Here is an 11,942-nt window from a genome sequence, read left to right on the forward strand (position 1 = left end):
GAGGGGGGATGGGTAGTTTAATATTATGTGTATTAATGTGTGTATAGAGTATAAGGGGTGGAGGGGAAGTGAGGGGGGGATGGGTAGTTTAATATTATGTGTATTAATGTGTGTATAGAGTATAAGGGGTGGAGGGGAAGTGAGGGGGGATGGGTAGTTTAATATTATGTGTATTAATGTGTGTATAAATTATAAGGGGTGGGGGGAAGTGAGGGGGGAGTGGGTAGTTTAATATTATTGTATTAATGTGTGTATAGAGTATAAGGGGTGGAGGGGAAGTGAGGGGGGATGGGTAGTTTAATATTATGTGTATTAATGTGTGTATAGAGTATAAGGGGGGGGGTGGGTGAGGGGGGATGGGTAGTTTAATATTATATTGTATTAATGTGTGTATAGAGTATAGAGGGGGGTGGAGGGGAAGTGAGGGGGGATGGGTAGTTTAATATTATGTGTATTAATGTGTGTATAGAGTATAAGGGGTGGAGGGGAAGTGAGGGGGGATGGGTAGTTTAATATTATGTGTATTAATTGTGTGTATATAGAGTATAAGGGGTAAGGAATACACCCATCTCCTGTATTCTGTCATTTACTAAACCACAACAGATACAACCAGATATACACTCTAACACCTTGTATTCTGGTCCTATCTGTTGTCATTTACTAAACCACAACAGATACAACCAGATATACACTCTACACCTTGTATTCTGGTCCTACTATCTGTTGTCATTTACTAAACCAGAACATATAAAACCAGATAGACACTCTACATTATGTACATGTATTCTGGTTCTGTCATTTAAAAACTACTCTAAATGCTATAGTACAGTAAATGTAAAATCACCAAATGTTTTTATCTGTCCATCATATTGCTTTTTTTTATCTCTGATATACACTGTATTGCAGGCTGCTGATCTGAAGTCTCCTATTGATGAACGAGTTCTCAGGAAAATCCGGACGCTTGTCAATGATGGTGTTTATAGCCCAAAAGAAATGCACCGACACCTGAAGATATTCGTCAAAGATCTGTTCAGGGAGCGGGAGATGCCCAGAGCCATCAACCGAAGGTTTTATCCAAGCAGGAGGATCTGAGGAAAATAATGTACCGTCAGAGGCGTAAAACACAGTCTGATAACCAGGAGGACTTGGCCGAGAAAATACATGTCTGGCAAGAAGACCACCCTGATGACTCGTGGACTTTTCGTAAATCCTCCATTGTAAAGCACACTGTCATAGATGACGACTCTGAAGAGGATGATGGTTGCCTTATGGTCAATGAGGAAGAGTCTCTCCTGGTTATTTACCAGTCTAAATGGCAGAGAAATTTACTTGCTAGATATGGAAACGAGCTGGTGTATCTGGATGCCACATACAGAACAACTAAGTATGCTTTGCCATTGTTTTTCCTTTGTGTGCAGACCAATGGTGGGTTTTGTGTTGTGGGAGCTTTTATCACCGAGAGGTAGGACTGTAGCTCTGTTGCTGAAGCTTTGCAAGTCATCAAAGATAACAACTCAGCATGGACCTGTAAAGGATTTATGATAGACTCCTCAGAGGTAGAAGCCAATGCTATTCACAGTGTGTTCCCTGGTAAGTGATATCTTATTTAAGCATTAAACTATCTTCCTATCGCATCTAGGGTCTATATAGATGCCAGAGCTTTGCAGACAATCTTCATAATGCGCTAGTATTGAATTGAAATATAGGAATTGAATCTTGCTTTGGTCGATTTCATGGGGTGATGAATTGAGTTGCTCTTGAAACAAATTGAATTATCTGCAAAGCAGTTGATGTTGAATTTGTTTTTATTCCAAATGTGTGTTTTTAATAAAGGCTATGTACATTGACCATACAAATATAATATATACTTGCTATATCCCTCACACCCATTCTTTAACTGTACAATATAGCTGAATTAGTGAATTGCTGAAATCATACATGTACCTGATACGTGAGTATACCTGAAATGTATCTGATATTTCCCTTCATTGTACTATAAATTTGCAGAGTCGAAAATCTACATATGTGACTTCCATCGGAAACAAGCTTGGCACAGGTGGTTGATTGCATCAAAGCATGGTGTTACTAGCCAGGAGCAGACATCCAATCTTCTAAACGTAAGTTTTTAGGTCATCAGACTCCAAGATCATGAAACAATCTTAAGCACAGGGACCTGGCACGAAAATTTTTAACCAAGAGTATACATATATATATTATAGTATCAAGGGTATGAACTCGGCGGTCGAGAAAAACAGACCTATTTTTTTAAAACCGTGATTATTTTAATAAATGGGTTCTATACAACATTGACGGATATCTTACCTTAAAGGGAAATAATTTATCTTTCCATTGAGTGCTTGATGAACAAAATTGGCCAAGTATTGACGAAGTTATGGCTTGATGAATTGGGAAATTTACGAAAAATATGCTAGGTAGACAATTCCCTGTCCGGTCGAAATGTTGTCCCTCGGCTCTATTGGGCACCTCAAAAACCAAGCCCAAAATCACAAAATCTACGCTTGTGGTGGTAAACAGTACTCATGACTGTGTTCATCCACAATCTCCTTTGGAGATGGGCATGACCCGTACTTTGTAGAAACTGCATTTAAATATCGTGTAGCTCACTTACTTTAACCGTCACCGCCATGTTCATTTTACTCTCGGAACGCTTCTCGACTTTACATATCATGACATACATTATGCAAATTATGTAATGTTGTGCTTGTGGGTAACTCGAGAAGTGTTCCGAAGACAGTTTACCAAATGGTAGTATATAGTCAATATGAATACAATTTGGGTGACAGATAAATTGAATGTCGCCCGTTAGCAACTGTTTATTGCTTATATTTACATTCAACTATTTTTTGAAGAAACGTCGCTAATAATGCGTTTAAATTTGCCACTAGTCACATCGCTGACGTCAGCAGGTACAATTACCGGAACAGCAGATATTTTCGAAATGTAATATAGTTCCTCATGTTATCATAAATAAAATAATCAAAAGTACATTTTATACCACATCAAACTTTATTTTAGCAATAATACGTAAAAATATATGAAAGGTTACATCATTCTTGATTGGCTAAGCAAAATCTTAAGTCTAAGATCCTGGGGCCTGGTCATGATGATATTTCCCCCTCATTGTACTCATACTATAATTTTGCAGAGACAAAAATCTACATATGTGACTTCAGAATGACCTATCTTCATCATACATCGTCAGTCGTCATGCACTGTACACCTTGCACAAGAGACTTCTTCTCAATAACAGAAAGGTCTAGGGTACTGATATTTGACCTGAAGCATGCTGGATGAAGGGCTACCAAAATTGTTGAACGGAATGACCTTGACCCCCATTCAAGTTCACATGGTTTAATATAGAACGAATATACGTACCCGGCCTACTATACCTTTCGGCCGGGTATGAATTGGTCCCTATGTGTCGTAGTGGAGCACTGCCTTCGAAAATCACTCGGGCACAATTTTCTATACTTTTTTGTAGGTTTCCAATTATTTTAAGCGTATACATGCATTTACATATTATTTTTGTCTAAAAGAAACATAACTACCATTCTTAATATATACAGTACCGCTCACAAGACATAAAATTGACAGCTTGTGGACTTGCCGTATAAATTCCCTTCAGAAAGACCTTCACATGTATTATATAAAAAAAATAATGATCGATGAGAATTTGATATTTTATATAGTTCAGTTTTATTCCCTAGTAGGTAAGCGATATCAAAAAAGTATGATAAAATGCAAGTTTTATAATGGTTTGTATAATCATTACTTTGCTCCATTAGCAGTAATAGGCACCAATTGTAGCTCTAAAGACGACACCATTTTCTGTCTAAAAGCCTTTTGAGCTACAATATTGCAGCTATGTTTAATATGGCTAAAATCTTGTGAGCTTGTGAATAACTACGAGGTTCAGAGTCCTGATATTGGGCCAGTCATGTGTCGGCATGAAGGACTACAAAGTTTGTTTAAACGAATGACCTTGCTATTTTGCAGGCTGTTGCAGAGTCTTTCACTGAAGATGAATTTCAACAAAATTTGACACGTCTTCATGAAAGCCAGGTTTGGAAAACCCAACCAAAGCTACAAAATTACATCAATGGACAGTGGCTTGCAAATGTCAAACACAAGGTAAAGTAAAAATCTACAAATCATATTACATTTAATTTGCTATTTATCGTATAACTGGCCCTTCTATAGCCATGTTATACGACCATGTCATAAGTATCGTAAGACACATCTGTAATGACACTATTATGACATCATAGGAAGTTTTAACGTCTTAATCTTTATATGACTTTGCATGATTGTCTGACAGCAAATGGAAAAGTCACATCAGATTTCTACTGTCTTTTTTAAATATAGACAAAATTTAGAAAATTCAGTTATCATTTCTATTAATAACCACTCATGTAATATCCTCTATTTGTAACACTAGACAATGACATGCAATGCCATTCCATTCTGCAAGACATTACATTAAGGAATGCAGTTGTTTGATCTATGACCAGGTTATATAAAGGCAATAGTATTCAATATAAATGAAATGAAACATATGAAATGATGTCCTGTTGCGTCTTGTAGAATTCTACTTGCATTTCATATGATGGTTTTACAAACATTTCTTGTTTAACAATTTATTCCGGTTGATATCAATTTGCAGATGTGGGTCTGGGCCTACCGAGGGGATGAACTTACTCTGGTTGTCAATAGCAACAATGGTGTGGAGGCACAGAACAAGGTTTTTAAATATGAATACCTGTCATCTCTCCCTATGAAGACTGTATCAAGCCTCATGACTCTGCTCGTGGAGGACTTCTTTGTGGATTCCTATCGCAAGTATGTTATGATATGAGTATAAAATTTCACACATTTGATTCATTAAGTGAACATAACTGAAATATGGTTTAATATTTTCAAAGATGACATGTGTAAATCAACTTTAAAACATTGCATATATTTCTAAAAAAAAATTTAGTTATTTTGTTATTGATTGGTAAACTGTGGTTTTTCATCATTTTATAAGAATATGAAATAATTTCAAAACTGCTTTCTTCACATTCAGGCTCAAAAATTATTGATTTTATTGGTATGTAAGTATAAGTATTTTGTGTGGCTTGGTGTTGGTGTCAGCTTTGCTTTGATGTCTGGTACAATATTACACTAATATCCATTGCATGATTGTAAATATCATTTCTCCTCTGCATATCCCAATTCCATTATGTCAGCACAATGCATGGTAATTGACATATTGTGTATGACCTATAAAATCCAACTAATGATTTCTAATATGTTCTTCTCCAACTTGCAGCACTCTAGATCTATCCTCTGCACTGTCATAGAAACTCACTAACTATTTAGATTAGATCCCACACCTAAAATCATTTCTTTTTTCTTAATTTTCAAACATATTATTATGTATATCTATGTATTTTTCTCTAACAGGGCTGGGTTGATTTTCAGCAATTTCGTATCCTGTAGGCATGATTGTGACAATGTCATTCGACAAGAATTGGTTAAATTTACTATAATTTTGGTAATATTTTCAGTACATTTTTCTATCATACATATAGATAAATACATACAATAATTGGCTGTTTCATCCAATTATATTTTTCACTAAACAAACGTATAACTTTTATTTTCACAATTTATTTTTCACCCTTATTTAGCCCACCATCATCAGATGGTGGGCTATTCAAATCGCCCTGCGTCCGTGGTCCGTCGTCTGCCGTCCGGCGTCCGGCATCCGGCGTCCGGCGTCTGTCCGTAAACAATACTTGTTATCACTATTTCTTAAAAAACTACTGCAGGGATTTTGTTCAAACTTCACATGGAGGGTCCCCTTGGTCCATATTTGTGCCATACAGATTTTGTGGCTGATCGGAAAAACAAGATGGCCGCCGGGCAGCCATCTTTGATTTTGGCAGTTGAAGTTTGTTATCAATATTTCTTGAGAACTACTGAAGGGATTTTGTTCAAACTTCACATGGAGGTTACCCTTAGTCCCTAGTTGTGCCATACAGATTTTGAGGCTGATCGGAAAAACAAGATGGCCGCCAGGCAGCCATCTTTGATTTTGGCAGTTGAAGTTTGTTATCGATATTTCTTGAGAAATACTGAAGGGATTTTGTTCAAACTTCACATGGAGGTTACCCTTGGTCCCTAGTTGTGCCATACAGATTTTGAGGCTGATCGGAAAAACAAGATGGCCGCCAGGCAGCCATCTTTGATTTTGGCAGTTAAAGTTTATTATCGATATTTCTTGAGAACTACTGGAGGAATTTTGTTCAAACTTCACATGGAGGTTACCCTTGGTCCCTAGTTGTGCCATACAGATTTTGAGGCTGATAGGAAAAACAAGATGGCCGCCAGGTGGCCATCTTGGATTTTGATAGTTAAGGTTTGATATCCCTATTTATCACACTTTTGTCTTTGATAATGAACGTTTTGCCCATTCGATACTAGTGCTGTCCGTGCGGTCATATCAGCGCCCGGGCTGATATCACATTATGACGTCATAATTTGATATCAGCCCGGGCTGACCGGGCTGATATCAGTTATCGGCCCGGGCTGATATCACGTCATCCGGGGTTTTCAGTCCGGATTTTAGAGTTGCTGCTTCCATTCAGTTTCCTACAGACGATAAGTTGAATAACGGATACAATTTTCAATTTCAAAATAACTCTCGGATAAACGTATTGAGAAAGATATCAGAAATCAGAAATGGTCTGTTTCATATTGATTTTACTGGAGATATTGTCTTAACTAAGATCAGGTTGAAATGAGTTAAAAGGTCCACTGTGCCGAAAACAAAGCATCGCAATTCACATAATTATAACACAAAAAGAATGTATTCAGTATAAATAAAATCAACGACATAAATCAACGACATGCGTTTGTCAACAAGAAGAGACACAGGAATAAATTAGACAGTTTAATATGAGTAGTTTAATTTTCCCGTCGAATTCATAATTCCTGTCCGTTGTAAAACTGATCATTCTGAAATGAACCCGCTTTGCCGGAATTTGTTGAACATTATCATTTTGTTTTAAGTGATATAGTTAGCCTTCAATAGGATCTTGTTAATTTTGCTTAAAATTTGTGTTTCAACTCGTTCATTTAACCGGGGATTATGTTTTTGTTAAAAACATATAGATCTACATGTACATGTAATGAAGTTTTCCCACTGTTTCAACATCAAATTGACCTACATTATGACCAGTGGAATATCGGTCACAGTTGTGTAGGAAGATGAAAGGTAATGGGGGGGCAAAGGTCCTCAATATTTTGTAACCCCCCCCCCCCCCCCCCCCCCCCCCCCCCGCCGCACCTACAGGAGGAGATTCATTCAACTCCCAACCATATATGCTTTATGTACATTTTTCATATCTCATTAAATTTAATCCTTGTACACGTTTATAAGCAGTGGGGTCACTAAAAGGAAATTAACGAATATGTAAATTGGCTAAATTGGCGTGTGAGCGTCAAAGGCGTGAGATTTTGGTGTTTTAGGGGTCTGAGGGTGACCCCCGGGAAAAAATATTGAAATTTAGAATGGCTGAGATGAGTTTTACAATGTATTTTGATTTTACGAGTGCCCGAAAGCGTGAGATTTTGGTGTTTGTGGGGTCTGGGGCTTCCCCCGGGAAAATATTACGATTTAGAATAGCTTAAATGAGTTTTGATGAATTTGCGAGCGCCCGAAAGCGTGAGATTTTGATGTTTGGGGGTTTTTAGATTTAGAATGGCTTAGATAAGTTTTACGATGCATTTTGATGAATTTACGAGCGCTCAAAGGCGCGGGAATTTGGTGTTAGGGGGGTCCGGGGGTGGGTCTCCCCCGGCAAAAAAAATTACGATTTGGAATGGCTGAGATGAGTTTTACGAGGTATTTTAATTATTATAAAGCGTTCTTAACATGGTAATTTTTCAATTTAAAGCTACCTGCATTTAGAAATGATAATTGTGTCGCCATAACATTATGCAACCCTACTCGATCTGAATATACCGGCTTCACACCATCGGCACATTGTTGTGTAACATAAAAAAATGAATTAATTGTCTCGACATATAAACAAATTGATCTTTTTCAGAGATATTTTTTTAAATAGTACATATAATCCCTTGATGGACATTTTAGTCTAGTTCGTGTGTATTGAATTTTTACTATTTAAGGTTTGACATTATATGCTTGAACGTTTTAGGAAATGCGCCGCGCAGCGGAAAATTTTCTTGAATGAAGTACGAAAAATGTGCAGGAGGACCCTTTTTTCTTTCAAATAAGCATTTTTAGAAAATTTCAGTCGGCGAAAATGGGGGGGCAAAAAGACATGTTTGCCCCCCCGTCCTGGGGAACGGGGGGGGGGGGGGGGGGGGCCCCCCCTGCCCCCCCCCCCGCTTCCTACGCCCCTGGGTCATTGATCAATACATTTTAATACGTGTATTTAAATTGTTAAAATTTCTTTCTTTTTTTTCCCAAAATGTGTGATAAAAAGGTTATGATATGTCAATTTTGATATCGCACCCTTTATCAGCCCTTGACCCGATATCAGCCCTCGGGCCTGCGGACCTTGGGCTGATATGGCGGTCTCGCGCTGTTAAATGGTGCGATATCAAAATTGTTATATAATAACCTCTAATTCTCAAAAAGTGCTGAAGGGATCTTTCTCAAATTTAATATGTAGGTTCCCCTAGGGCCCTAGTTGTGCATATTGCATTTTTGGACCAATCGGTGAATAAGATGGCCGCCAGGCCGCCATCTTGGATTTTGATAGTTAAAGTTTGTTATCGCTTTTTCTCAGATAGTAATGAAGGGATCTGTCTCAAATTTCATATGTAGGTTCCCCTAGAGACCTTGTTGTGCATATTGCATTTTGGGACCGATCGGTCAATAAGATGGCTGCCAGGCAGCCATCTTGGATTTTGTTGTTCAAAGTTTGTTATCGCTATTTCTCTGAAAGTACTGAAGGGATCTGTCTCAAAATTCATATGTATGTTCCCCTAGGGCCCTAGTTGTGCATATTGTGATTTGGGACCGATCGGTCAACAAGATTGCTGCCAGGCAGCCATCTTGGATTTTGTTATTCAAAGTTTGTTATTGCTATTTCTCAGAAAGTACTGAAGGGATCTGTCTCAAAATTCATATGTAGGTTCCCCTAGGGCCCTAGTTGTGCATATTGCATTTTGGGACCGATCGGTCAACAAGATGGCCGCCAGGCAGCCATCTTGGATTTTGACAGTTAAAGTTTGTTATCGCTATTTCTCAGATAGTACTGAAGGGATCTGTCTCAAATTTCATATGTAGGTTCCCCTAGGGACCTAGTTGTGCATATTGCATTTTGGGACCGATCGGTCAACAAGATGGCCGCCAGGCAGCCATCTTGGATTTTGTTATTCAAAGTTTGTTATTGCTATTTCTCTGAAAGTACTGAAGGGATCTGTCTCAAAATTCATATGTAGGTTCCCCTAGGGCCCTAGTTGTGCATATTGTGATTTGGGACCGATCGGTCAACAAGATTGCTGCCAGGCAGCCATCTTGGATTTTGATATTCAAAGTTTGTTATCGCTATTTCTCAGAAAGTATTGACTGGATCTTTATCAAATTTCACATGTAGGTTCCCCTAGGGCCCTAGTTGTGCATATTGTGATTTGGGACCAATTGATCAACAAGATGGCCGCCAAGGAGTCATCTTGGATTTTGATAGTTGAAGTTTGTTACCGCTATTTCTCAAAAGGTACTGAAGCGATCTGTCTCAAATTTTATATGTAGTATGTTTGAAAAAGTTTAAAAAGTAGAGAAAAGATCCATCTTTCCTTTGTCAGATATAGATCATTCTTTGGTGGGCGCCAAGATCCCTCTGGGATCTCTTGTTATAGTGGGAATGAGTGTATTTAAATGTAAATATAAGCATTGGTTGTCATACTTTTGACATGCATTGGTGTGTAACATACCAATGTTACTAGCATTGGCTATGCTAGAACACCCAATGCATGTCGAAATATGACAACCAATACTTAAATGATTTATATATCATACTTGATGTTTACATTCTATTGTATATAAGGGAGATATTTCGATTCAATCAGTGATGCAATCCACTTTATTTTCAAATTTAACAAATTTTTACTGGTAAATAATTACATTTTCCCCAGGTACCTGGAGAGCAATGTCACAATGTCAGCTGGTTGGAGGGAACCATCAGGCTCTGTTCCAAAAGAGCTTCATAACCGGCCCAAATACCTTGTACAACATATTCGTGAAGCAACGGTTAGATGTTCGGACATCACTTCAGACATGGTCACAATGGTAACTGAGAAAGAGTTTCTAGTGCAGTCATCTAACCGCCAGTCTCACTTCTATCGTATTAACCTAGGTGATGAATCCAGTCACACCATGCCATCTTGTGACTAGGGCATTCAAGAAAACACATTTCCCCTGTAAGCATTTCTGTGCTTTGATATGCCACATCAATAACATCACATGGAACTCTTTGCCAAACTTCTACATGAACAATCCTCATTTTATCATTGATGAGGATTGTGTCAAGCTGCCGAAAGATCAACTTTTTAACATACAAGAAGTGGAGCATTCTACAACATCATGTGCACCTTGTAAAGACCTAGATAACACCATCACAGAGCCACAGCAGCCGCAAGGTCCTTCTCTTTCTGACTCTGCCAGGAAGGTCAGGGAAATCTTGAAAGATTTATACAATCTCACGTACATTGCTGATTCCGTGCAGGCTATGGAAGAGGCAAGAAAACATCTGTCCTCTGCAGCAGAGCAACTCCGAGAAGGTTGCCCTGCCAATGGTTCATTGCTGTTGGAGAATATTCCTCCAAAGAGACCATCCAAAAAACGAAAATTGTCCACTGGACCTCTTCTTAAGAAACTGCCAACAAGAGCCAAGAGGAAACGTACAATCAAACGTAAGGAGTCATTAAAAGTATATTTTCAAGACAACATACACATATATGATATGTTTTGTATAACATAAAAATGCCAGCCATTAACAGTAGGATTAGGATCTGGTAAAAATCCAACCATTAACGAGAATATATACTCCTTTCTACTAACGTGGGAAATATATTGGCGCATTTGCAAACAGTACCAGTTTTATTGCAATTTGTTAATTAATGAATGGGAATTAATCTATTTTCAGACCAATTCCAGAGAATTTCTGTAAATGACGGTGAGTATTTAACATTACATTTTGGAAACTGCTTTCAATACTGTGACATAGGCTCAAGTAAACAAAATGTTATCTGCATATGAAGCATTCAATACTGTAAAATGTATTGGTTTGTTTTTGTGACACACTTTGACCTTGTACTTAAATATATATCTTTAGTGTTAAACAGTTGTCATGCGCATTATTCGGCCATGATAATTGATTATGACTGCATTTTTAGCCCACCATCAACAGATGGTGGGCTATTCAAATCGCTTTTTGTCCGTCCGTCCTTCCGTCCGTCCCTCGTCCGTTAACAATTCTTGTTACCGTTATTTCTCAGAAAGTACTGAAGGGATGTTTCTCAAATTTCATATGTAGGCTCCCCTAGGGCCCTAGTTTTGCATATTGTATTTTGGGACCAATCGGTCAACAAAATGGCCGCCAGGCAGCCATCTTGGATTTTGATAGTTAAAGTTTGTTACCGCTATTTTCAGAATGTATTGGAGGGATCTTTCTCAAATTTCACATGTAAGTTCCCCTAGGGGTCTAGTTGTGCATATTGCATTTTGGGACCAATCGGTTAACAAGATGGCCGACAGGCCGCCATCTTGGATTTTGATAGTTTAAAGTTTGTTACCGCTATTTCTCAGAAAGTACCAAAAGAATTCTTCTTAAATTTCATGTACAAATTTGCCTAGGGCCCTAGTTGTGCATATTGCATTTTGGGACCGATCGATAAACAAG

At 38.1% G+C, this 11,942-nt stretch overlaps 1 protein-coding gene across 4 annotated transcripts; it reads left to right on the forward strand.

The window, feature by feature from the left end:
- Positions 1-901: 901 nt before the first annotated feature.
- Positions 902-11,476, forward strand: LOC138311329 (uncharacterized). Of its 4 annotated transcripts, none has more exons than XM_069252752.1 (5): positions 902-1,590; positions 2,008-2,117; positions 4,018-4,152; positions 10,177-10,953; positions 11,187-11,476. In XM_069252752.1, the coding sequence occupies exons 4-5, from the start codon at positions 10,401-10,403 to the stop codon at positions 11,297-11,299; spliced, it is 666 nt and encodes a 221-aa protein (XP_069108853.1). In that variant the 5' UTR covers positions 902-1,590; positions 2,008-2,117; positions 4,018-4,152; positions 10,177-10,400; the 3' UTR covers positions 11,300-11,476. The 4 variants fall into 4 exon arrangements, with proteins under 4 accessions (XP_069108853.1, XP_069108856.1, XP_069108855.1 ...); XM_069252755.1 differs by having other exon boundaries at positions 903-1,590; XM_069252754.1 differs by lacking the exons at positions 902-1,590; positions 2,008-2,117; positions 4,018-4,152 and adding exons at positions 4,692-4,860; positions 5,087-5,114.
- Positions 11,477-11,942: the final 466 nt, after the last annotated feature.

The sequence above is a fragment of the Argopecten irradians genome, unplaced genomic scaffold, assembly GCF_041381155.1.
Source record: "Argopecten irradians isolate NY unplaced genomic scaffold, Ai_NY scaffold_0017, whole genome shotgun sequence".
Classification (NCBI taxonomy): domain Eukaryota; kingdom Metazoa; phylum Mollusca; class Bivalvia; order Pectinida; family Pectinidae; genus Argopecten; species Argopecten irradians.